Source organism: Enoplosus armatus, chromosome 7 (assembly GCF_043641665.1).
Source record: "Enoplosus armatus isolate fEnoArm2 chromosome 7, fEnoArm2.hap1, whole genome shotgun sequence".
In the NCBI taxonomy this organism is placed as follows: Eukaryota; Metazoa; Chordata; class Actinopteri; order Centrarchiformes; family Enoplosidae; genus Enoplosus; species Enoplosus armatus.
The window spans coordinates 26,854,550-26,881,897 of NC_092186.1; the positions used below are offsets into that span (position 1 = coordinate 26,854,550).

Consider the following 27,348-nt stretch of genomic DNA (forward strand, 5'->3'; position numbering starts at 1 on the left):
CTCCACTACTCTTCTCCCTCTACACCAACAGCTGCTCCTCCAGTCACCAGTCTGTCAAGCTCCTGAAGTTCGCGGACGACACCACCCTCATCGGACTCATCTCTGGAGAGGATGAGTCTGCCTACAGGTGGGAGATTGACCACCTGGTGACCTGGTGCAACAGCAACAACCTGGAGCTTAACGCTTCAAAGACAGTGGAGATGGTTGTTGACTTCAGGAAGAGCGCAGCCCCACCCGCCCCCATCACCCTGTGTGACTCTCCAGTGGACACTGTGGAGTCCTTCCGTTTCCTGGGCTCCATCATCAGCCAGGACCTCCGGTGGGAGCTGAACATCAGCTCCCTCATCAAGAAAGCCCAACAGAGGATGTACTTCCTGAGGCAGCTGAGGAAGTTTAACCTGCCACAAAAAATGCTGGTTCACTTCTACACTGCCATCATACAGTCCATCCTCACCTCCTCCATCACCGTCTGGTACGCTGCTGCCTCCACCAAGGACAGACGCAGACTGCAGTGTATCATCCGCTCTGCAGAGAGGGTGATCGGCTGCAACCTCCCATCTCTTCAGGACCTGTACTCCTCCAGGACCCTGAGGAGAGCAGGGAAGATCGCTGCCGACCCCTCCCACCCCGGACACCATCTGTTCGACCCCCTCCCCTCTGGCAGGAGGCTGCGGTCCATCAGGACCAAAACCTCCCGCCACAAAAACAGTTTCGTCCCCTCTGCAGTCAACCTGACAAACTCTCACTGACCCCCCCCCCAGAACACAAACACAAGCTGTACGTTATATTAACGTACATCACCCCTGTCCCCACTGCGTTACATTAACGTATTAATTTGGACCATTGGCTCCATGATACTAACTCTCTTGCTGTTTGCAAATTACTTCATCAACTAACGTTACGAAGCAACCAATGCCAGATCCATGCCATGTAGCTAAGTTACAGCTAGCGGGATAACCTTAGGTTAGAGTTAGGTAGTTGTCCACCCCTGCCTTGCATCACTCTTGGCTAGTAGAAAGCCATTGTCAGCTATACACCTTTGCTTTGTACTGTTACATAATTTATTGTTGGCTAAAATCAACACAGTACATCAGTTAGTATCATGGTGAAGTAATTTGGCAAGCTAGCCAACTAACAGATGTAGTTTGCTAGCAATAACATCAGTGAGTAGGGTTGCCAACTGTCCAATAAAATAAGGAATCCTTACGTAATTGGAAAATAAAAGACTATTTACTATATACTATATACTATAACTATTTTTGAGAATCAATTCAGTGCAAGTCTATGGGAGAGAAATATATAAGATTTGACTATAAAGGCAGGGCGATTTGTATGAGATAGGAGGAAATCCTCCTGCTCTGTTATCCCTCAGCCTATCTGTCATGTTATATTCCACTACACAGAAGCAGGGGGAGGCGCATAGAAACAACTGTTTGTGGCCCTCTCACTCTTTCATTGACTGTCACTTAATTTCCCTGTCGTTTCCATTCTGTCTGTACCTTTACAATTGATTGCCTTTTCATCGACATTTAGTGTTGTTTTGTTCATAATCATCCATGCCAAATTTTCCTTAAGACCCTGCAGATTTATAAAACATCTAAAATAAGCAAGTTCACTACGTGAGTGGCTTGTATATCAACAAGAAACGAAACTCTAGGAGTTATGAATGTTTGGTGAGGTACAATCACTGCTAATTAATGTCCTCTCTCATACCACACTGCATCATCAGATGGATGAATTCCTTTATTTATTCACCAATAACTGATCATGAATGAATAAAACATTTCTGCCCCTTTGCTATCAGAATCAGAATCAGAATCAGAAACTGTTTATTGCCAAGTAACATACATTACAAGGAATTTGCTGTGGTCTGAAGGTGCTATTGTTTTGATAACAAATAAGTAGAATATAAAAGCTAAAATAACAATAAGAATAAAAATAAAAATAAGATAAGATAAATAACAACAGTGCAGTGACCAGAATAAAGTAAAGTGTCCAGATAAAGTGTCCAGTAGGGGGTGAGTGCGTTAATGTAACGCAGTGGGGACGGGGGTGATGTACGTTAATATAACGTATAGCTTGTGGTAGTGTTCGGGGGGGTGTCAGTGAGAGTTTGTCAGGTTGACTGCAGAGGGGAAGAAACTGTTTTTGTGGCGGGAGGTTTTGGTCCTGTGCCTGGTTTGCTCACTCCACATGAAAGTGTTTTCAGTCAGACGGACATAACCGTGCTTGTCCCTCCAATGTTATTGCTCTCATTCACAACACCACCATACCGGCATTTGAAAGATAAAGCCAAAAAGCAGCAACTGTGATTGCTGAGCCTATAGTCTCGCATAGCCAGACCTATCTCCACACTTCGGAGATAGGTCTGGCTCAACCCATTGTCATTCTGGGATAGGGGACCAACAATCTGTCTTGTATGTATTTCTTTAAACCAATTGCAAAGTCCAGAATCCAGCAACGGTGCCCTTGCAAAACGGTAACACACAGATAGTGGAAGGGGTGGAGAATTCAGACTGAAATAGTCAGCCAATGGCAGACGTCTGCCAACAGCCTACATCCGGTGGGTTTGGGTTTCCTCGTGAATGTCAGATTTTGTTAACATGCCATTACTGTAGAGTTACTTGTGAACAGTTCAGCTCATCCTTCAGGTCTGCAGCCTCAGAGTTGTGGCTGTCAACAATGTACTTGTGCACATTAACCTGATCAAAATGTTTTCTGCAAACACTGCAACTGTATGGTTTCGCTACTGTGTGGACTCTTATGTCTCTCCTCAGATCTCCCATCTCATTAAAACATTTATGATTTTAACTATGACACAGGACAGACTGGACCCCCTCCAGTGTGCTTATAAGGCCATGAGAGGGGTTGAAGATGCTATTGCTACCCTGTTGAATCTTATTTTGAGGCATCTGGAATAGAAATAAAAACGTGCAAGACTGCTCTTCATTGATTTCTCCTTAGCTTTTAATTGTATTCAGCCCCACATGCTTGCACATAGGCTGCTGTCAAATTTGAACTTTGATTTTAATATTGATTATTGTTAATAAACAATAGAGAGATAATAGAGAGAGAGGGGAGAGGGCAGCAGATGATGGAGAGGTGAACAGTGCACGCACTACACTACATGAATTGTGTGCGTGAGTGAAAAAAAAACCTTTTAATATTCCAATGAACTAATATATAAACATAAATACACTGTTTTTCCAACTCTAGACAGAAAATGTTTAATGAAAGCAATTGTGAAGTATTACTAATGCTAATTGCTAACAACTACTAATATTTTTAACATCAGAATTCATAACTGATCTGAAAAGTAAACAACAGTTTTTGAGGTAAACTCAAAGACATGTACTTTGAATGTAAATAATAGAGCAAAATAGAGCTTGTTTAACAAAATCATCTTTTTCTTTCTTCAGTCCTCCTGAGCCACCATCCTCTCCACTATCCTTCCCGCGTTTGGGTCGTTGAAAATTCACATGTACTGCTTCAAGACATGATGGTGCCAATAGGCCCCAGACTGGCAAATGCCAATCTTCCCATTTTCAGTAATATTGCGGGTAGCTGTCGGCGGTCATCCTAACCCCTACTCCGCCCTGCAGATACCCAGCCTGTCCGTTCCACCTAGCCCAGAGACATTACAGCAGCGAAGAGGGGCTCTGGAGAAGGAGCGACTCCAAGAGGAGTAGCAGCGGGCCGGGCAGGAAGGACTACGATAGCCGAAAAAGTTGGTGTGTTCAGTGGGGAAACTACAGCTCACAATCCGCTGTATCAGCACAGCTGCTGTCTGTTTGTTTTACAAACCAACCGCATGAAAAAAACAGGTCACAACCAGAGCTACACATAATACAGCGTCTGTGCATGACTCAAACAGTTAACTCAGTTAACAGAGCTGTTTTTGTTTGGTGCCAATGTTCTTGTAATATATTACAACAAGTTTGCGTTTTAGTTGTCAAATCACCCGCAAAAGCATTGGCAAGGCAACCATGAACATGGATTCAAATATGCCATCATCGGACTCTTGTGCCTGGTTTGCTCACTCCACATGAAAGTGTTTTCCGTCAGACGGACATAACCGTGCTTGTCCCTCCAATGTTATTGCTCTCATTCACAACACCACCATACCGGCATTTGAAAGATAAAGCCAAAAAGCAGCAACTGTGATTGCTGAGCCTATAGTCTCGCATAGCCAGACCTATCTCCACACTTCGGAGATAGGTCTGGCTCAACCCATTGTCATTCTGGGATAGGGGACCAACAATCTGTCTTGTATGTATTTCTTTAAACCAATTGCAAAGTCCAGAATCCAGCAACGGTGCCCTTGCAAAACGGTAACACACAGATAGTGGAAGGGGTGGAGAATTCAGACTGAAATAGTCAGCCAATGGCAGACGTCTGCCAACAGCCTACATCCGGTGGGTTTGGGTTTCCTCGTGAATGTCAGATTTTGTTAACATGCCATTACTGTAGAGTTACTTGTGAACAGTTCAGCTCATCCTTCAGGTCTGCAGCCTCAGAGTTGTGGCTGTCAACAATGTACTTGTGCACATTAACCTGATCAAAATGTTTTCTGCAAACACTGCAACTGTATGGTTTCGCTACTGTGTGGACTCTTATGTCTCTCCTCAGATCTCCCATCTCATTAAAACATTTATGACAGACTGCACAACTAAAAGGTTTCACTCCTGTATGGAGAATTGTTAGCCTGGCATCGCCTGACCAATTCCCAAATGCAAATTGGTCTGAAACCTCAGTTAATTTTAGATTTCCAAGAGGCGTTATCAGCAGGCGCAGACCAAAATGCCTCTGGACGCAACAACCAATCAGAGCAATGGAATAATGTGTGACGTAGAGGTAGGCTTCTAGGCTTTGTAGCTTGTTCCAACATCCAATTCCTAGGCTTCTAGTTCAACATAATACACAGACATTGGGCACGACATGATTTAGAAGCCAAGACTTACCATTTGTACATAACGTGAACTACCGTCCAGTTCCGTTTAATACTGACATAATAGCGGATTCAGAACATTCCACATCAGCGGCAGATGAGCCATCTTGGTTATTTATGAAAATGCCTCAACGGTGCTTAAACTCCTTAAACAGGAGGGGGGCCAGACGCATCTGCCAGAGCAAATAAAACATGAGCTCACAGATTCATCTGTTTCCCAGGCTAGAGAATTGTATGTCTCTTAAGATATCCTTTTTCACCAAAACCTTTACCACAGAGCAACTACAGTGAGTATATGACAACCTGTGACAACTGAGCCATCTCCATTAGGGCAGCATGGTGGCGCAGTGGTTAGCACTGTCACACGGGAGGTAAAGCTCAGGGCCGGCTCTGGGCATAGGCGAACTAGGCGGTCGCCTAGGGCGCCACCTGCCGGAGGGGGCGCCGCTCCAAGCCTTCAGAAAAAAAAAATGAAAACAACAAATAAAATAAAATAAATAATAGTTATAATTTAGAGCCCCGACAGGCGCCCTTTCCTCGTGCTCTGCCTTGAAAATAAAAAGTGAACAAATACTGAAAAAAAAACACCCGCCCCCCTCCCCGTTGTTTGTCATTATTGGTTTGACCTGGCCTGAAACTGACCTGCACCGTACAAGGTGGGAGAGGGCAGAGGGGGAGGGGGCGACTTATCAGTGCGCATCTCAGGCAGCAGTTTGATATTGACAGACGTGACGAAGTCAATTTTTTGAGACAATTACCATCATGAAAAGGCCGTCAAAGCCCTCAGGGTCAGCTTTCAGAAAAAGAAGAAAAGAGGAGGCGGAAAAGAGGTCGCAGTATAGAGGTATGTCGTCTTTTCTAACATTAAAAATGACCCTGTTTTATTGATGTTATTTAATTTAATTATTATTTTATTATTTATATTTTATAGTGTGTGCTAGTTGTGTGTTTGATCAACAATTAAACCTTTAAGGTCTGTCATACGGCTGTTGTTATTAATGTTATAATGTTTGCCGTGTATGCGCGCGGGGGGGGGGGGGGGGGGGGGGGCAAAATCATAATCTCGCCTAGGGCACCAAAATGGCTAGGGCCAGCACTGGTAAAGCTGGTTAGAGTGGGTTGGGGATTCGATCCCCGGCTGCCCCCGTCATGTCGAAGTGTCCTTGAGCAAGACACTGAACCCTAAGTTGCTCCCGATGGAGACCAGCACCTTGCATGGCAGCTCGTCGCCATTGGTGTGTGAATGTGTGAGTGAATGGGTGAATGAAACTTAGCTGTAAAGCGCTTTGGGAACCGTGAAGGTTGAAAGGCGCTATATAAGTGAGATCATTTACCACTTACCATTCCATTACCACTGAGCAAACTCCATCCACTGATGAAGATCGTGAGATGTGGTTGAAACCCCAAAAGCAGCTAGTAAGTGGACCTTGAGTTTTTTTTGTCAACTTCAATAAATGTTTGAGAGGAAGCAGGAAAACACCAATAAGTTTAAAGATGTGCTCCATTATCAGTTCATGTATGTCAAACAGTGCAAAGTGAAAGGTGAAGTGGAATACAAATTGGAGGGTGTGGTGTTTAATAAATACACTATATGGACAAAAGTATTGGGCCACCTACACATTACACCTACAGGAGCTTTTATGACATCCCATTCCAAATTCGTAGGCATTAATATGAAGTTGGTCCCCCCTTCGCAGCTATAACAGCTTCCACCCTTCTGGGACGGCTTTCTACAAGATTTTGGAGTGTGTCTGTGGGAATTTTTGCCCTTTCATTCAGAAGAGCATTTGTGAGGTCACACACTGATGTTGGACGAGAGGGCCTGGCTCGCAATCTCTGTTCTAGTTCATCCCAAAGGTGTTCAATGGGGTTGAGGTCAGGGCTCTGTGTGGGCCAGCCAAGTTCTTCCACACCAAACTCATCCAACCATGCCTTTATGGACCTTGCTTTGTGCACTGGGGAACAGTCATGCTGGAACAGCAAAGGGCCTTCCCTAAAAGTAGGACGCATAGAATTGTCCAAAATGACTTGGTAAGATGAAGCATTAATATTTCCCTTCACTGGAACTAAGGGGCCTAGGCCAACCCCAGAAAAACAACCCCATAGCATTATCCCTCCTCCACCAAACTTTACAGTTGGCATAATGCAGTCAGGTAGGTTCTCCTGGCATTCGCCAAACCCTGACTGAAGCATGATTCGTCACTCCACAGAACACGTTTCCACTGCGACAGAGTCCAGTGGCGGCGTGCTTTACACCACTCCATCCGGCGCTTGGCATTGTGCTTGGTGATGTAAGGCTTGCATGCAGCTGCTTGGTCATGGAAACCCATGCCATGAAGCTCCCGGCACAGTTTTGGTGCTGATATTAATGCCACAGCTGGTTTGGAACTCTGCAGTTATTGCGTCAGCAGAGCTTTGGTGACTTTTATGCACTATGTGCCTCAGCACTCGGCAACCCCGCTCTGTAACATTACGTGGTATGCCACTTCGTGGCTGAGTTGCTGTGGTTCCTAAACATTTCCACTTTGCAATACCACCACTTACAGTTGATCGTGGAATATCTCTGAGATCATAAATTTCATGAATTGACTTGTTGCAACAGTGGCATCCTATTACAGTACCACGTTCAAATTCAGTGAGCTCTTTAGAACGATTCATTCTTTCACAAATGTTTGTAAAGGCAGACTGCATGGCTAGGTGCTTGATTTTATACACCTGTGGCAATGGGACTGAATGAAACACCTGAATTCAATGATTAAGAGGAGTGGCCCAATACTTCTGTCCATATAGTGTACATACATAAATACACTCAGCCAGTCACATCACGGCTGTGCCAATCACAGTGAAGCTCGACAATAACTCAACTTCTTCAGGAAATCCTGTTGTTGGGTTGAATGTAGAGCAGCACGTAGACATTCGCAGTGTGTAGAGGTGTGTGGTTATTTTGTAGATTAAAAATTTTACTACACAACTCTAATAATCAGGCCATAATTAAACTTAAGAAATTGAAATTTAAAGTGAATTAACTTGAAAATATAAGTGACAATGAAAAAAGGGAAATTTAAAAAACAAAAGCTTAAATTGTAAATATGAAATGGCAATTGAAAAGGGAAACATTCTCAGCTCTTCAGAAATGGAAGGTGGCTAGTGAGGGGCAGTCTATTTTCCAATTGTAGAATCTGCAATTTCAACGCTATATTAACTAATTCCATCTGAAGTTGACAAATTAGGCTGCTTTGGTTCAGCTTCAATCACCTGTCACAGTAAAATCTGATCTGACCGATACATTGTCATTTCTAGTGATCAACAACATGCTGTAAATGATCTCACTTATATTGCGCTTTATAGCTGAGTCTCATTCACTCACACACCAACGGCAACCGAGCTGCCATGCAAAGTGCTGGTCTCCATCGGGAGCAACTTAGGGTTCAGTGTCTTGCTCAAGGACACTTCGACATGACGGGGGCAGCCGGGGATTGAACCTCCATGCATACAGGTGTGCGTATGAACAGAGCTGAGGTGGAATTTATTACTAGTCAGGGATTAACATACATGTTCATCAGAACCAGACCTGATGACTGACAAGTAAAAGCAAAGCAGAAAAACAGACCATCAGTCTGGCTTTTGTAGTACATCAAACTTTTATTGAATGACATTAGTCCTTCTTGGCGGCGGCTTTCCTCATGGCAGCCAGGACGTTGCTCAGTTCCTCTCTCTTTCTCTTGGCCCGAATGTGAGTGCCAATCTACAGAAGAAACAACATTAGTTGTGGAGTAGGAGCAATGCACCATGTCCATCAAGGAGAGGAGGGGTGTGTGTCACAACAAGGACAGATTCAAAATGAGGCTAAACCCTTCAGCATTCTCCAAAAACCTGCTACTGTCTCAGGCAGCTGTCTCATACAGTGCTGTGAGCTAACGCCACTCACTGCATCTGTGGGGGCTAGATAAATATAACTGTAGGTTCAAAAGTACAACTCTATACATACAAAAGGCATAAATACACACAATCTAGATTTGTAAGGTTTGAGTACATGTGGCTCAGTATAAAGCTAACTCAATGCAACCGTGCACATAAGTCAATTTAACACTGTTATCATAGATGAGAAACGAATGGGAAAATGCTACTGTGGCTGTTCAATAGTTGCTCAAATTTCTACTGGCATGCACCTTTAAGGGCTCCAACTTAACAGCAATAAAATCTCACCCTCTTCTTGATAAACTTGAGGGCTCTCTTGTCCTTAGACACCTTCAGCAGCTCCATGGCCCGCCTTTCATATGGAGCAAAACCACACACTTCACGGATCATGTCTCGAACAAACTTGCTGTGTTTGGTCAGACGCTGCATGGAACAGACAAGACATATTAAGACAAAGCCAAAATTCAGGACTATTTAGGGGATGGAATAGATGTCTCTCCTCCTATGCACAGCATTCGAGTACTGATTTGAAAGGTAGAAGCTTTGAAGCATTCAGGTCAGCCCTAGTATATTTATTATCAACAAATCTCATGGCAAGATCAAAACCAGGGTGTCTACATGTATAAGCAAGTTAAATTTAAGACTTCATTGCCATCGTTTAAATTTAAGGCCAATTTTGCAAAAAATAAACTAAAATGTAGCGTACTCCTCTGAATAAATACATACATTGTCAGTTCAAAATTAGAAGCAAGGCAAAATGACAACTATTTTTCAAGTAGGCTTGAAAAAGACTTTTTTCGGACAACACATGTATTAAGTTATTTTACAGCAGCATATTGCTAAATAATGTTCATTTGCTGCAGCACCTCTGATCAAGGGTGTTCTAAATATAAATTTGGACTTTCATTGTGCTCATATGAGACAATACAATCTGTGGTGTTGTGGTGCTTTGGCTCCAGTCTTGAAGGGCTGCTATAAAAGTTTTGCAAACCACCACATGTCGCTGTGCTTATACATGTTTTTAAAAATGGCTAAGCAATTTCTCAAAACAGCAGGACCCTGTAGTTTTTAGCAAACATTACTAAACAGGAGGAAATGGTGGATTTGTTGGGAACCATTTTCAGCACCATCCTGCTGTTCTCCTGTCAGAAATACTCACTGCAGCAGAACGGTATACATGGGATTGAGTCCAAATAAATCTACAGTGGGACTCCAAGTACATCACGATTGTCAATTAATCACTTGTTTGGGCTGAAAATAGTAAATGCCCATCATAACTTCCAAAAGCCAAGATTTATATATTCAGATTTATTTTTTGGTTATTTGAACGATTAAACGATGTATTGTTTCCATTGTTACATTAAGAAATATGCTGTTAATTTTGGGACATCAAGGGAGCTGTTGGTCAGATGAATGTTTATGGAATTTGTTGACTATTGCAAAATATATTAGCATCACCAAACTCATCCTTAAAAGCTTAAAGTGATGCAAAATCTATCAGATTATAAGAAAACACTGTCTGCAGGCTTGAAATGTGGCTAATCAAACATCTATGGTGCAGAGTTTCTTAATCTGAGCTGATGTTAAGATCTTATAAGAATAAGATGTTTATCTGTGAAATATTGAAGACAATTAAATACAAATTCTGTTTCTAGTCATTACCAAAAATTGGTTACCTTTAAGTTGAGGATTTCCGTTTCACATGTTTATTACAATGCTGCATGATACTTGTGAAATTACATGGTGACAAGTGTGGGTTTCATTTTTTTTTTTAAATCTGTAAACCAACTTCTCTCAAACCTGGTCATTGACCATCACAATCTACTGAAAATTATGGAGTGGTTTACAGCCATGAGACCAGCTTTTTTCATCATATTAGCTAGTAGAAAAAAGAAAAAACAGCTTTGGCACTAATTGACAAGGACCAACAAACCATGCACAAAATACCAGTCACTCAACAGCAGATACTCACCCCACGTCGGCGGCTGTGTTTGGGAGCAGTTACATTTTTGGTCACAGGATGGCCTTTGTTAAGGCCAACGGCCATGGGATAGCGAATAGCCATATCTGCAGAAGACCACACACATATCAGTTCAATTGCAAACAACAGTTTTAATTAACTGCTTGACCACACAGGAAGTGGGGACATCACATCCCCCTTTCAAGCAATCAAACACGTTTGGGTGCTACCACCAAACAACGCCAGATCACCACATTTTCTCCCAACTTGCCGTTTGAAATGTAACAGTCAACAGTAGCTCATAACTTTGAAACAATATCTTTGAACATGGCTAAAATGCAGCTTAATTTTTCAACATTTTGTTGTGAACAAAACGGAACATGGTCATTTCAGCTTAACAGTCGTCATGGTACACTGTGATAAAACAGTACGTTAACCTACATACCATAGACTACTTAAATGAGTTACTTATTAAGCTCGTTTGTTGCCACCAACGAAAACGATGCGGTACAGGCGGGTGGAAAGCATTCAATGTAAAAGTTAATACTATTCAACATGGACGCTTGCGAACAGTGTCAAATTCAATAGATTTCGTGCTGAAATTTGTCTCTAAACACGTAACGTTACTGCGACTTTAACTCTGCTTGTTCCTTTACAGAACAAATGGAGCTTATTATTTGCCGCTTTGTGTTGAACGAACAGTACCACAGATGCTGGTTAGTCACTAACGCAGCTACACGTTTTAATTTGTTTCATTTATTGCAATTTATTGTAGTGTTACAATATTGGACACACACATTAGGTGAAGTAAATAGATAACAGTAGTTCTGATTTATTTGGTATAAATCGATGGATGGCAGAGATTATACGTGGGTTTCAGTTGTTAATAGTCAACATTAAAATCCTACCTGCTGTCTGCGATGGCGGTTTAGCCGGAAGGACTGTTAGATGACCGAAGCGGGGCAATGAGAAGGTTGAACCGGAAGACACTTCTGCGAAGTCGGCAGAACACTGCCCCTGCAGGGCTGAAAGAGGTACTGTTAGGCATCCACGCACCAAAGGCGTTGAAACCCTATTATTTTAGGATCAGAATCAGGCTCCATGCCAAGTAGGTTTTCACATACAATGAATTTACCTTGCTGGTGAGGCCAGCTGGGGTTGGGAATAAACTGTTTATTAGAGCTAACTCTCTGAACTGTCAACCGATTTTCAAGTTGAATCAGAATCAGAAATACTTTATTGATCCCCGGGGGGAAATTGTACTTGTAATTGTACTTGAAATTGTTTGGTGTTAAAAAGGGCAGACATGTATTTATGATACAGGATACTTGGTTAAATTGTAAATGCGTGTTTTCATACCAAAATACTTTATCTTATGTATATGGTAATATTAGTAATTGGTAATGTTACTATAATATAATATTGAAGATGAACTATGTAATACGTGTTCAGTTATATTATTCTTTTGTACTGCATTGTAAAATTTGCTGCCTTGATCTAATTTTGTTTATAATTTTGGTTAGCGCAATGAAACAGTTATAAACAAACACTTTAAAGTAGGTCATTTAGCTTAACACAATAATACATAGAGCAACATAGTTGATAATAATGATTTATGTGACTGGTAGGGTATTATCTTCCCTGCTTGCCTTAGGGTTCTGGTTCTGGTGTGAGGTAACAAGTTGGCCATATGAACTTAAAAGGTGATATGTCAATGTTGTGTTCACAACTTGTTTACTATACAGCATGCAAAAGGCTGATAGTGTTTTTGCTAACATGTCAAGTTCATGCAGGAGGAATCTTGCTAACATATCAACTTAATGCAGGAAGTGCCTGATGTGCATTCACATCTGCTCATATTGGGTCATCTTTTCACTTTTTTGGATAAGTTAGCAACCTAAAAAGTTGTTTATTAACCTAATCTTTTCCTTAACCCCAAGATTAAACCTACAGGAGATCTCAAGCCTAATTGTAACTTCAACCATAGATGATTTTCTATTTTTTGTGATCAACAAAGATACACTTTTTCCTCCTTGTACTTCTGGCAAGGCTGCAACTGTGACTAGACTTCCTTGTAGATTTTCCAATGTCTTTTACCTGACTGTTGATAAATTCTCAAATTGACCATCACAATGTTATACTGGAAAATGTGGGGGTGTGTATTCTGATATCAATGTAGTATCTTGTGTTAATAGATGCCCAAACGAGCTACAGCAGATTCTGTATGCCTTCATACTTGATGTGCATCAAATAAACTGATCTCATATTGTATGTGTATTATTCAGTCTAGTTTGCCTAATTTTCCAAGCTTTAGAAATATAACTTGCCCATACTTTTCATCAAACCAAAATAATTCTGGATTTTTGTTCTGAATTCTTTCAAAGGTGTGCACAGGCTATCATATAAAGTAGCCGGAGTGTGCACTGCTATGTCCTGCAAAACCACGCCCATCCGGGTGAAATGCCAAGAATCGATTCCCATGGTCAGTGAAACAGCTTGACATTTAAAAAAATGTTTCCCAGGCTGGATGGTGTGGAAGAAGGCATACATGTCCATAGTGGATCAACTCACAATAAAAAAGTACTTTTCAATTGCGATTGCTTTTTTTTTTCATACATAACACATTAAATTAATCGGTGAAATCTCAGATTAGAAAAAGTTTTTAGGCTATCAAGGAAGGTTTAAATTAGGTCTACAACTATGGAATGCCCTTTACATAAATAAAGAAATTTCCACCATAAATTGATTCAGAAAAGGCACAAATTGGTGCATAAAAAGATCACTTGCTTAAAGTCGAGATGAAACAGCATTTAGAGAGTATCTAGCTTCCATACCATGACGTATTTTCAAGTGAAATTAGATAGGCAGGCAGGACATTTGACATTTGATTTGCACACCCAAAGACACACGTATCGTGCTGTTTCTAGCTTGCTAACTAATGAATGATAGCTCTGTGCTGCTAAAAGTTGAAGATTAATTGATGGGTGGATAGATGTCATGATATTAATGGTTGAAATTGTTGGTTTCAACTTACCTAAGCACGTGTCGTATTTTGTTTTACAGGAAGAAAACATGATTGTTTTCTTATATAAAAATACACAGAGCAAAAAGGTGGAATATTATCAGACATTTTAATGATTTCTGATTCACTATATGTTTATAGCAGATATTAACCTTTACTGTTTGATTGGTTGACCAGGGTTGACAGATGGCCTGTAGCCTGCATAATAATGATATTGGCATTATTGGACCAGAAATATCCCAACGTATAGGCTGCAGTAGGCCAAGCATTGTACTGATAATGATGTCGTGTTAAAAAAGTTACAGAAGAATATGTATGTATATATGTGTGTGTGTGAGAGAGAGAATGTTTCTTTCTTTCTTTCTTTCTTTCCTTCCCATCATCCATTGCGAGACAGGAAGTGTTCTCTGCTTTTGGCGCGGTGTTGGTAGCGGTGTCGGCCATCTTTGAATCACATTTGTATTACAGGCAACTCTCTGAGACATTGCATGAGCATACTACCGACATCGTAATTAAGAAGAGAACCCGTTTTTGTGTTCTCGTTTAGCAAAGCCGACAGATACGATTGTTTTCTATTGCTCACTGGGCGGTGAAGCAAACTCAGGATTATCAAAAAAACCGTTATGGCGACTGCTACCCCAAGCCGTGAAGCTGGCCGGTTGGCGGCCTCTACTCCTCTCTCCCCGACCCGGATCTCTCGCTTACAAGAGAAACAAGATTTGCAGCACCTGAACGATAGGCTGGCCGTGTATATCGACCGTGTCCGGGCATTGGAACTGGAGAACGACCGGCTGATGGTCAAAGTGTCTGAGAAAGAGGAGGTGACTACTAGGGAGGTGAGTCCAACCAAAATAGTCAAACACCAGGCTGAGTGTTTGTACATCACTTGGTTTAACGTTACGTCTTAACTAACGTCACAGTGAACCAAACTAAACAAGACGTTCACGTGTGGTTATGAAGGAATCGATCAAAACGATTAACGTTGTATAGCAATACTAATGATTAACGTCAGTTGTTAATTGTCGGTGGCAACTGGCCATAAAAACGTAGAAGTTAAACTGACTAATAATTTGCTCGAATAATTTGCACATATGGCCGTAACATCCACTTAACAACTTTGTTAACGTTAATAATATGTGTGCTAATGCATTTCCATATTCAAATGTAACTGGACCGGGAGGATTGAGCGGGTCGTTGAGCGCGCCAATCCATAAGTATGACCAATGAGATTCCATTATGTGTACTTCACTTGTTGTCAAACGCGCATAACCTATATTATCTTGGAGCATTAACTTACAACATGTTTCCGTAGCGTTAAGTTAAAGCTTCTTGTCATTGTAGTTTGTGCTAATTACCACCGCCCTTAAAGCCTATTTTGGTAGTAAGACTGCAAAACCTGCAAAGCAGATCACTGAGTCACAACAAATCGTAAGAATTCAGTGCCTATTCTGTTGCACTTGATATAATTGATAGTGCTTACCTTGTTGTATTCCTCAGGGGTATAAATGACAAGTTTGAAGTGAGAGAGTTGCTTCATTTGGATTTAATGCATGGTAAAACTACAGTCAAGGGTATATTTCAGCAGTTATAGCACACAACTAATTATGCTGGTCTGTAATGGGATGAACTGGTTGGAATAACGACAGATGGTGTCCTGTCAATGACAGGGAGCAAAAATGGCACTGACTGTTTAGGTGGGCTTCACCACTGGCCACTAATGGGTCAGACAATGTCTGAGGCAGCCAAAAGTGCTTTCAAGAGCAGCCTGCAGTTTAATGCACTGCACTGTTTGTTATTCATCTTATCTTATTCTTTTACCTTTATATTTTTACATGCTTGTTGTCTGTCAGATTATATGTTATATGTTAAAAAAAAACGTAGCACCATCAGACCACAGCAAATTCCTTGTAATGTATGTTACTTGGCAATAAATAGATTCTGATTCTGATTCTGAATGGAGCCTCTATCTGAAATCAGCTGGACAGGTCTACAGGGGAACAAACTAGTTTACAGGCATTCAAATAAAAACTGAAATCCAGACATCAGAGCATTTGATTAGCAAACTGTACTAACTGTTTTATATATTTTTAGTTGTCTTGTTTTAATGTGTATATACCCAGGACTTATTGGCAAGCAGTATTGATACCAAATTAATTATCCTGGTGAAATTAAGTAAATATTGAGAATTGTAGAACATAAGAGTCATAGTTTTTTTTTTTTTACCACTAATATATACATAAATAAATTTGAAACTATGTATATTAGTTCCAGGATGTCACATCTTATAATCACAAATCCACTTAACAACAGTCGATCAGTAAGTCGTAATTTTTTATTTTTCACCTAGCCAAGCCATCTAGTAATGAATTTGTCTCCCTCTCTTTAGGTGACCGGGCTGAAGGTTCTGTATGAGGCAGAGTTAGCTGATGCTCGACGGGTTTTGGATGAAACTGCTAAAGAGAGAGCCAGGCTGCAGATAGACCTGGGCAAGGCTCAGGCTGACCTGGAAGAAGCCACACGCAGGTAATATTATACAGTACACCCAATTATCACACAGGTCACATTGTTTCAGATCAGAATAATCTGGGGACCAGGTAAGCATTTGGAATCAGTGTCACTTATAAGGGCAGGATCAATGGCCAGTTTGATAACTCTCCTTTCCCTCCTCGGTCCATGTGTTGCAGTGCCAAGAAGAAGGATAGTGATCTTGTCACAGCTGTGTCCAGGGCCAGTGGTTTGGAAGGTCAGCTGAATAAGAGTGAAGCAACTCTTTCTACAGCTCTAAGCCAAAATGCTGCCCTGACATCTGAGCTGGCTGATGTCAAGAGCCTGCTGGCTAAGGTGTGTACTGCAAGTTCAAGTTCTGTTCAGAAAAAAGGAGGGAGGAAAGAAACTAGAAATTGTATATTTACAATGGCCATAACGGAAGATTTAGGTATGAAGGTATTACGCATCCAAATTCGTCAGTGTGGCAGCACTCCAGTAAATATTTCATGTAATAGTCCACATGATAACAAAGATTATGACACCCAACATAAAGAAGCAGTTCCTCTTAAAGCCCACAAGGGAAAGTTAACAAATCAAACTCAGGGTCATTAGGTTAGAATATAAGAATAAATCCATGTTCATCCCACTGCATATATTCTTATCTACTGAGAGGACTGTAAGCCAGACTTGCAAGTAAATCTTTTCAGCTTTTCTTCCACAACTTGCTCATCATCAGTTAAACTTGTTGGAGTGTCTGTGTGTTAATATTTCTAATGCCATTACGTGGTGTATAGGCAGAGGACAGCCATGCTGTTGCTAAGCGCCAGCTGGAGGCTGAGACACTGATGCGTGTAGACTTGGAGAACCGTTGTCAATCACTGAGTGAAGAGCTGGAGTTCAGGAAGAGCATGTTTGAAGAGGTAAGGTGCGTGTGTGTGTGTATGTGAAGGGCAATGACGTGCATAGGACTGCCATGAATCATTATTTCCATTATCAACTAATATAGCAGTTATTTTCTAATTAATCATGATGAAAATAATGACAAATTCTCATCTCAAAAGTTAAAAACATGAAATACTGCTGTTAATTAACTATTGATTCAATATATTTTAATATTTTCTGTTCAAAACCAAATGATCATATTACTATGTGAACTACTATCTCATCACTACTATATTAACCATAGTTAACCATAGTCAGGTCATAATCGTGTTCTCTGCCATAAACGTATCTACCATAAAACCTTATGTGTATGCACAGTGTATACAATACAATAGAGTCACATCTGCACCCAAAGGAGAAAGATTGTTTTAATAGACAGACCAAACCCGTGAAGTCTATGTGGAATTAAGAATTTCTCCCAGTTGCACTCCCATCTTTCTCCTTGTGTTCAGGAGGTGCGCGAGTCTCGGCGTCGACAGGAGCAGAGAATAGTGGAGGTGGACTCAGGAGTCAGACAGGACTATGAGTTCAAACTGGCACAAGCTTTACAGGTATGTTGGGGGATACATTTACAGCAGCTGTCATTTCTGCTGTTTTCATGTGTATTGTATGGCCTGGCAATGGGCAATAGACACAATACATAAAGGAAGTTTTTCCTTGCCATTTTCGCCAAGTGCTTGCTCATGGTGTGAACTGTTGGGTCTCTCTAATAATAATATAAAGAGTACAGTCTAGACCTGCTCTGTATGTGAAGTGGCATGAGGTGACTTTTGTTGTGATTTGGCACTATATAAATAAAATTGAATTGAATATCAATATCAATATATAATAATATCAATGAATAAGAATAGTCCTTAAAATGTCTTAAATTCAGTTTATCAAACACTAGGCAGTAACAATCCTTGAACTGTCTTGTTGATGCAGTAACAATCCTTGAATTGCCCCCCCCCCCCCCAGGGAGCTTTTATTTGAGGGTTAAGTTTCTGATCAGGTTTGTGTGATCCCACCAGGACCTAAGGAGGCAACATGATGAGCAAGTTTCTCTTTATAAGGAAGAACTGGAGCAAACCTTCCTGGCCAAGGTGAGAGATTTTTTTTTATTTGATTGATTTAATTTTTGACTCTGATGAAGACACAGTTGTGATGAAATGTCTGATTGCAGTATGAAAGGCTGAAAATGAACCAGTGTGCTCCAGTCCTGTTTTTTTTCCCCCCTTGGAAGTTTGCCATTCTTCCGCTGACAAGCACCTGATTCTGATGCATACTGCTGAAAGATGCACGGAGAACTCTTTCTAACACATAGTCTGTCTCCCTCTAGTTGGATAATGCCAAGGTGTCCTCTGAGATTAATGACAAAGCAATGAGCACAGCCAGGGAGGAGCTGCAGGAGTCCCGTATGAGAATAGAGAGCCTCGGATATCAGCTGACTGCCCTGCAGAAACAGGTACAGCTTAATGACAATCGGTACACACAGTTAGACCTCCTCCACAGCAGTTTCAGGTACTTTTGCCATTCAGCTTCATGATTGGTATTGCTAATGTGCTTTACTATTTGATTGTTATGCTGGTCTGATGTGTGTGTTTGTATTTGTAGGTGGCTGCCTCAGAGGATCGTATCAGGGAGCTGGAGGAAATTTTGTCAGCAGAGCGAGACAAGCACCGCCGTGCCATTGAAGGAAAAGAACAAGAGATGAGTGAGCTGAGAGACAGGATGAATGCTCAGCTCAGTGAATACCAGGAGCTGTTGGACGTGAAGCTTGCCCTAGACATGGAGATCAATGCATACAGGAAACTGCTGGAGGGAGAGGAGCACAGGTACAACACACACACAGGCCTAGGATTCATACTATGTGAAACAGCTAAATGTTGTTATAAATGAAAGTGAGTTCCAGATTTTAAGTTTGATCGTGTGATTATTTTCCCCAGTTTCCCCGAGGTGTCAGTTATTGATATTGTTAATGTTTTGAAACAAGGATGATGTTCGTAGACTGGCTGGTGATTGCCCTACTGTATGTCCATCCATGTGCTGTCTATTTGAGATGGATTCACTTGAATTAAATTGAAGCTGCTTGTATAATAAATGATATATAAATAAATAATAGAAACAGTGGCTTTTATGCTTTTATGTTTCCCCAGGTTTTTGTTTTTTCGGGTAGGCAATGTAATTGCCAGCTGCCGGCCAAACAGCCGACTACCTATTTAAGTCCAGCCACCTACTTAATTATATTATTTTTTGATCCCAATAAGATGACAAGTTGCGGTTCCTTATGCATGTACATTTAACGACCACTAGCCTCCGCTTCAAAACAATGCTAGCATTATGATAGAGAAATGTGCCTATATGAATGTGTGTATGTGTGCGTGCATGCTCAGCTGACTGTCCTGCCGACATTTGCGGTGCGTATTATCCGGTTGAAATTCGCATACATTTTGTAAGCGCTTGAAGATCCAATCATCACTTAAGCGTTTGTCGTGCAAGAGAGCCAGTAAAAACGGAATGGAATGGTCAAAGTTGTCATTGACATTGAAGGTTTGTTGATTGATTCACGACGTCAACTCATGCATTGATTAAGATGCAAGACAACATTCCACTGGAAAAGTTGCCGGTAGCTGCCAGTGTCGCCTTGAATTGAACTTTTTTCCCCAATCTACAGTAGGGGTGGACAGTATAGAAAGTACACCAATATGAATTTGCCCTGCGCTATGTATTTTGACTATATCGTGCTGACTGGTAGAGTCCTCATTTTGCTTGACCCCCAAAAAATTGTCCCAGGGTTCATTGCAGGATTCGTTGTCACCCTGCAGCAGTCTCGTCGTCTGGAAAACATGAGAGCCCTTAAATCCATCCTCGCTGTCGCTATCTGATCTGTACAGCCTGCCTGATCGGTACAATGCATGTGCAAATCTAAACAGAGATGAGAAGGAAGCGAGATGGCTCACTCGTTAGCTACTTCCATCATCAGCTCCGGAAAAAAAACAATGTGTTTAATTCAGAATATTAAGACTTTTTTAAAAACAAGTTTTAATGCATTCTGGATATAGTCTGATGAAGTATATGATATGAGTGTCTATGGTGACTTATATGTACATCACATCTATAAGCACATAGATAAATAAATTGATTGATATATGTATGAGACATACATGGACATATACACTATTATACTATTACACTAATGTGTAGTTTACATATTTTGTCATATATCAGATTTGTATGGGATTGCTCCCTATGGAGAAATATATCATATACCTCATGACATACCTTGTGACATAATCCAGACTGATTTACATTCATATTTAGCATAATGTTGCTATCTGTAATGTTGCTATATTTTATGTGGACCATTGGCTCCATGATACTACCTAGTTTGCTGTTTGCAAGTTACTTTATCAGCTGACATTACGAAGCAACCAACGATAACCTCTGACCGCTCAGACCCTGCTGTGTCATGGAGTGGTGGATAGCCATTAACTCACTGGTGAGTGGTGTGCTTCTTTCAGACTGAAGCTGTCTCCCAGCCCATCTCCTCGAGTCACTGTTTCCAGGATAACAGGATCTTCCTCCTCCCGCTCCTCCAAGAGGAAGAGAGTGGACGTAGAGGCTAAGGATGTGCCAGAGATGGGAGGAGAGGGGCAGCTGCTGGTGTCAGAAGAGGCCACAGCTAGCGGAGCAGTCACCATATCACCCACTGACATGGATGGAAACGCAGTCACGCTGACCAATGATACTGAGCAGGTATGTAGTCTCCACAGATGACTAGCAGTTGGTGATTAGTAGCATCACATAGTCACAAGAAAAATGGAATTTGATGGGTTTTATTAAGGTTGGATTTATTCCACCATGATAACAGTACATGCTGATTATGTAAGGTAGAATAGCCTGCTGAGGGCTGCAATAATTTAAGGAAAATGGAGTGTAAGTGTGCATCAATAGGTTTAGTGTTAAAACATTCTATACTCGTAAGTTACTGTTTCTTGTGTTTTGCAGGACCAGCCTTTGGGGAACTGGAGGTTGAAGAGACAGGTTGACAACGGAGACGAGGTCATCTACAAGTTCTCCCCAAAGTTTGTCCTCAAGGCTGAACAGTCAGTTACGGTGAGAAATTTGAAGTAGAAAAGAATGTTTGTGCTGTCTGTGTGAAGGGGGCTTGTGTTTTTCCATGAAAATGATTAATTAATTAATTTTGCTTTGCTTGTATAATTTTGTATCTAGGCTTAAATGTTCAGATCATCCAAAACACATGCACAAATATAATTTCTCACACTTAGTCCAATCAATGTGTAGTAGTGTTTTCAAGATTTCTGCTGCCACCAATGCACAATGGAGGTGAACGGAACCTATTGAAAAAGACATTTGAGCGATATGTCTTTCCAACCACAGCCTCACAGGATCATCCATAAAGCATGATGTGAACAGTTTTACTTGGACCTACTTTCTACTAAAGAAATAGCGCTGGAAGATAAAGGGTTAGATAAACCACCTCTAACAGTCTTGAAGCTAATGATCAATGATCAAAATGATACTGACATTTTATTATGTCTTCATTTTGGCTTCTGAACTAATGTCAGTTTCAAAGACTGACGGGACAAGCTGCTCTACAGTCTGAGAGGTCCTGATTCAGAGCTGTGAAGATGTGAAGCTTAGACTGAGTCAGGGAGGTGAACAGAGATCATGCAAAGATAAAGTAATGTTTCATGTTAATGATATACAGAGACTTACCCTGCTGACCACTGCGTCAGGAAATATACATGGAAGCAAATTCACTCTTTGCATTTGTGTCATTTTAATGTAAAATGTGTTGTATAAAAGTCACAGTGTGAAGTAGCAAAATTATGAAACATTTAAGTATATTTAAAAGTTTATTTTAAAGTTCTGTAAAGTTCTTCATTATGAACAGTTTCTTTGACTTCATGATGTATTTACCTGCACTTTGTGTATACAGGTGTGGTCTGCTGATGCTGGTATGGCCCACAGTCCACCATCTGATTTGTTGTGGAAGAGTCAGGCTTCCTGGGGCACAGGAAATGAAATAGTTACCATTTTGATCAATGCTGATGGCGAGGTAAAGACATCCATGCATGACTAATTATACTGCTTTTCTCCGCATTTATGTGTCCCTTATTTTGTGCGCAGACCATCATGTTATATATTGAATGTTCCTGTGTGTTATCCTTGGCGAGGGCACTTGAGCCTTGCAGTATGGTGTTTCTGTTTTGAGTCATGTGGTCTGACTGACTGTCCTGCAGGAGGTGGCCAGAAGGAGTGTAACCAAGACTCAGGTGGAGGTAGAGAACGGAGAGGAAGAGGAAGAAGTTGCAGTGAGTGCACTTGTGTTTCTTGCCAGATTTACCTGCAAGTTTAATTTCCCCATTTCATTTTGTCTCCTTATTTTGTTCTCTTCAAACTTTGTTCATTTGTTTTTCTGTTGTTCTTTTGATTACATTTCTATGAATTAATTACAATCTTTAAAATGTATACAGCTCTGGAAAAAAATAAGAGACCACTGCTAAAATATTAGTTTTTCTGTTATAGGTATGTGTTTGAGTAAATTGATTTTTTTTGTTTCATCCTTTAAACTACTGACAACATTTCCCCCAAATCCAAAATAATAAAGATGCTGTGTTTTCAGACCTCAATAAATGCAAAAACAACAGCAACAAAAAAAGTTCATATTTATTTTTAAACACAATACTAATGTGGATTAACCCTGATTTTTAATCACAGCTTTCATGCATCTTGGCATGCTCTCCACATTGCTGTTGGGTGACTTTATGCCACTCCTGGCACAAAAAATTCAAGCAGCTCGGCTTTTTGTTTGATGGCTTGTGACCATCCATCTTCCTCTTGATCACATTCCAGAGGTTTGGCATTAAGGTCTGAAGATTTGGCTGGCCATGACAGGGTCTTGATCTGGTGGTCCTCCATCCACACCTTGATTTACCTGGCTGTGTGGCATTGTCCTGCTGGAAAATCCAATCCTCAGAGTTGGGGACCGTTGTCAGAACAGAAGGAAGCAAGTTTTTTTCCAGGATAGCCTTGTATGTGGCTTGATTCATGCGTCCTGTAAAAAAACCTATCTGCCCGATTCCAGCCCTGCAGAAGCACCCCCAAATCATCACCGATCCTCCACCAAATTTCACAGTGGGTGCGAGACACTGTGGCTTGTAGGCTCCAGGTCTCAGGTGTTGGACAAAGCTGAAAATTGGACTCATCAGAGAAGATTACCTTACTCCAGTCCTCTGCAGTCCAATCCTTATGGTCTTTTGTAAACCTCAGCGTGACTGTTCTTTGCCTCTCATTGATGAAGATCTTTTTTCTAGCTTTGCACGACTTCAGCCCTGACTCTAGTTTTCTAGAAAGAAAGAACCAAGTAACGTTAAAATACCGGATCGGTAAGGGTAGTAATACCGTTCTCTTAAGAATATGCATCCTTACCGATCAATAATTTGTAATTATTTCATTTCCAACAAAGTTTACTGTTTGAAAGGAACTACGGTCAGCTTTTATAATTCAGTTTTTTGTCTAGCTAAAATGAATGCGGTTTATAACGACAGTCCTGCAATAATTCCAAAGTTTTTAATGTCCAAAAATGTCCATGTTTGCGAAAGTTGCCAAATGTCATGTTTGGAAGGAAAAAAAATAGTGGTTTGATATATTGTTGTCAGATGTTTTATTGCACCTCAAAAACACCTGGGCTCTAATTATTTCTTCTTTTTAATCTTTCTTGTAAAGTACATGCTTATGTCATCAAAAGTTGCCATATAGATGCCTCATAATGCTTTTTTCTTTTATGATAATCTGGACCTTTTTGTTTCTCCTATAGGGCAAGGTGTCATCCAGAGAGTGTTCCATCATGTGAAGCCTTCTTGTCCTGTTGATGGCTTTGACTTCCCCTTTTTTTTTTTTTTTTTTTTTTAGAGCCACTCAGGTCCATTGCCTCATCATTTGGTGTTTTTATTGTTCAAGCCAGTATAAGAATGTTTGGACTAATGGACTCTTTCTACTGCCCTCCACGTTTCTGGACCTGCTTTAATGAGCAATTTCCCTAAATATTACTCGCAATGCCGACGTCTGTAGATCACGCAAAGATGATGAATGCAAATATTCAGTCAAACTGATGTTGCAGCTGAATTTTCTCACCCCTACTAATATTACTCTACATATCAATGATTCAGTCCACTGGCTGTTTTTCATTCTTCAGTCGTGAGCATTTTAGTGTAATCCTTCATGCACAGTAGAAGACAATGTGTAACAATTCCACAGAAAAAACTCAAATAACCTTCTATTTGACTTCTCAAGATAAAGGACCCCCGCTGTATGGCCATAAAGATATAATTAATTAACAACTTTAGTGTTATTCCAATCTTTCTTTGAAAGACCTGCAAAGAAATACAGTTGAAATTACAGATTGATTGAAAAGGCTGTTGAAACTATGAATTAAACACAAACATCTGAAACTTCAAAGGTTTTGTGAGGAGGTGCCTGGCGCCTCATGTGATGTTATCTTCAAGTTCTGCGTTGAAGCTGTATTTCACAGTTAACTGTTGCTGTTACCTGTAGGGGACTCCCTGCAGCAGGGCCAACTCTTCTTGAACAGAAACACTACAGTTGAATTTTGACTGACAACCTTTGATTTCTGATAGCAATTATATGGAAAAGAAGAGAATCAGTTATCTGTGCTGCTTTTGTGTGGTCTGTCGTAGAAAGAAAATGTGCTCTGTCCTGAAAAGCAGGGCGTTGACTCAGTTACTCCAGACATCCCAACAAAAATCTTGAGTTACAGAATGGTGATATCAGCAGTTTTTGCAAATACTGATGGCAGCTAGAAGGTCTTCTGTGCTACCTTGGAGCACTTGGTTCACATCTTGCTTACCCAGTAGCATTAGGGGCAGAGGGGGTCAGTCAGTAGCAGTGGCCAGTTAATATTGGATTCTTCTGAAAAATATTTAAAACCTTTGAAAACCCTTAGAACACACCAAAATCCTGAAGTCCTCAGTAAAATCTTTAACAATGAAGTGGAGCTTATCAGGATTTTTCTTTTGTCGTGTTTAATATAATAGGTTTACAGCCATAAAACTTGTTAACTCATGGTTATCTGTTAAAATGATGTTTAAATGCTGTAATAACAGTCACAATTTCTATGCTGGGATTGCCATGGGATGGACTGGTCTGGACTGTCTCTGCTTGCCTAAAACACGGAGTGGCCAAAATTTGGCTAGAGTTATTGCTGGTGGATGTGGGTTTGGTGTTTTTATCCTTAGTTGGGCCACTTAAATAATGAGCTGAAAAGAAAAGCCGCATGAGTGGCTTTGTCAAACGTAAATATTAAACTGACATAAAATTGCCTCCATTTGTTATAGTACATAGAAGGTAAACGGTGAAATCAACACTTGATTACATTATACGGTCTATGAGGTGATATTCTGATGGATTGCATTATCGCCATCTTCTGTTTTTTTTGGATTGCAGTACATTGTACAAGTATTGCTCTCGCACCTTGTGTGCCATCTTGGGAAAACTAAATTTTTCTTGTGTTTTTTATGCTGTGCTTTACATTGCTAGTTATTATGTTAGAGTTCTTTTCTATGTAATCTAATTTTGTTTACATGAAATAATTCATGTATTATCTCGTGTTTAGGATTTCTGGGGTGATTTTAAGGTTGGGTGTTAATGGCCTAAACAGAAGGGTAAACACTGATTCTTGGGCTTAAATGGGTTTCAAGATTCTGGTAATACTGAACACCACTTCTGTAGTATTCTTAGAGTGTAAAGTCTTCACTTGATGAATGAAAGAAATGAAAACCATTTTCTGAGTTTCATATTGGCAGAAGCAACAACTTTTTGTTGTCAAAATTAAGTCTAACTGCCAATGCTAATTTTACCAGTCACTGCAATTTTAATACAGAATTTGATTTAATATAGAACCCTTTTCCCAAGCCAAAGTCAAATGAGCTTCAGTCTCTGTTTTTCTGAATCTTTTGTTGCATATTAGTATGCATGGTCATCAGTTTGTTCCTTAATCATGAAAGTTTCCATTTATTAACTGTTGTTGAACTACTTTTTGTACACACAATAAATGTTTTGCATATACACATTTGATATCACTAGTGGTTATTAATTCACACAGCAGCTATTTTCCTCTAACGTCACGTTCCGGGTGGAGCGCTCAAATACTGTTATCATGTCGTACGGTGTTCCAGGTTGCAAGTCGTAAAATTGTAGGGAATTTCACTGCCTCCCGATTGACCAGACATGACAATAGACTGAAAATCCAGAGGGATGTTGTGCCATATTTATTATATTTATTGTTTAATTTGTGAGGGAAATTCATCATCAAACTGTACTGTACTGAACTGCAGGGGTCTTTGCTAAACGCAGGGAGAAAGCCAAAGGAATCAAACCACCTCATACATTAGAAGGACATTACTGCCTCTCATGGTTAGGTAGAATATCCTGCTTTGTAAAGTAGACAACATGAAGTAACTGTCAAATCCTAGGCATTGTGTGCGTATGTGTGTGTATATATATATATATATATATATATATATATATATATATAATTAATATACAGTACAGAAAATACATATTGGTTTTTACTGGCTTTGTCAAAACTTAAAACCAAATAGTCACAATAATAGTAATATTAATAAGATAAATATTGGTGTGAAATATTGTTAGAATGAGTGTTTTCATGGGAAAATGTTTCTGTGGAAAGAAAATGTTATTTTAGTTGTTAGATGAATGTAGGCTACACATGCTGGTCATTTGTTTCACTTTTCAGCTTACTGAAAGGTATTCCTATGAAGGTGTATGCTAGTCTAATGATAATAGCTAATACTTGAGTTATTTACTGTGATTGATGTGAAGGGACAGATTTAAAATGGATGAAAGTCGTTTATTTCATGTTTATTACATTAAGTTAATGAGCATTTCGTATATGGAACTATTTACATTGTCATTTTTATTTCATATCCATATATGAACTATGTGCACAGTATATTGATACATGCTTTGTATTCTATTTTTCAGTTTTACAAAAACATCAGTAAAGCCACACCTTTTTCCAGAACA

At 40.3% G+C, this 27,348-nt stretch overlaps 2 protein-coding genes across 3 annotated transcripts; one reads left to right on the forward strand and one right to left on the reverse strand.

The window, feature by feature from the left end:
- Nucleotides 1–8,570: 8,570 nt before the first annotated feature.
- On the reverse strand, nucleotides 8,571–11,820 carry rpl36 (ribosomal protein L36). The gene is made up of 4 exons (XM_070908448.1): nucleotides 11,735–11,820; nucleotides 10,839–10,933; nucleotides 9,155–9,289; nucleotides 8,571–8,693 (listed from the first exon to the last, which is right to left on the reverse strand). Exons 2-4 carry the CDS (start codon nucleotides 10,929–10,931, stop codon nucleotides 8,604–8,606), a joined length of 318 nt encoding a protein of 105 aa, XP_070764549.1. The 5' UTR covers nucleotides 10,932–10,933; nucleotides 11,735–11,820; the 3' UTR covers nucleotides 8,571–8,603.
- A 2,594-nt stretch (nucleotides 11,821–14,414) lies between these two features.
- Nucleotides 14,415–24,170, forward strand: lmnb2 (lamin B2). Of its 2 annotated transcripts, none has more exons than XM_070909562.1 (13): nucleotides 14,415–14,684; nucleotides 16,235–16,371; nucleotides 16,533–16,689; nucleotides 17,130–17,255; nucleotides 17,730–17,828; nucleotides 18,288–18,359; nucleotides 18,596–18,721; nucleotides 18,871–19,091; nucleotides 20,778–21,012; nucleotides 21,265–21,372; nucleotides 22,220–22,339; nucleotides 22,524–22,595; nucleotides 24,101–24,170. In XM_070909562.1, the coding sequence occupies exons 1-13, from the start codon at nucleotides 14,472–14,474 to the stop codon at nucleotides 24,134–24,136; spliced, it is 1,722 nt and encodes a 573-aa protein (XP_070765663.1). In that variant the 5' UTR covers nucleotides 14,415–14,471; the 3' UTR covers nucleotides 24,137–24,170. The 2 variants fall into 2 exon arrangements, with proteins under 2 accessions (XP_070765663.1, XP_070765664.1); XM_070909563.1 differs by having other exon boundaries at nucleotides 22,524–22,601; nucleotides 24,101–24,136.
- The last annotated feature ends 3,178 nt before the right edge of the window (nucleotides 24,171–27,348 follow it).

Excerpts from the sequence above, each read along its gene's own strand:
- lmnb2 (XM_070909563.1), top strand. The coding sequence starts at position 14,472 with ATGGCGACTGCTACCCCAAGCCGTGAAGCTGGCCGGTTGGCGGCCTCT. Across the intron at positions 17,256-17,729 it reads GGAAGAGCATGTTTGAAGAG|GAGGTGCGCGAGTCTCGGCG; the intron begins GTAAGGTGCGTG and ends CCTTGTGTTCAG. Across the intron at positions 18,360-18,595 it reads AGCAAACCTTCCTGGCCAAG|TTGGATAATGCCAAGGTGTC; the intron begins GTGAGAGATTTT and ends GTCTCCCTCTAG.
- rpl36 (XM_070908448.1), bottom strand. The coding sequence starts at position 10,931 with ATGGCTATTCGCTATCCCATGGCCGTTGGCCTTAACAAAGGCCATCCT. Across the intron at positions 9,290-10,838 it reads AACACAGCCGCCGACGTGGG|CGTCTGACCAAACACAGCAA; the intron begins GTGAGTATCTGC and ends TGTTCCATGCAG. Across the intron at positions 8,694-9,154 it reads TCAAGTTTATCAAGAAGAGG|ATTGGCACTCACATTCGGGC; the intron begins GTGAGATTTTAT and ends TTTCTTCTGTAG.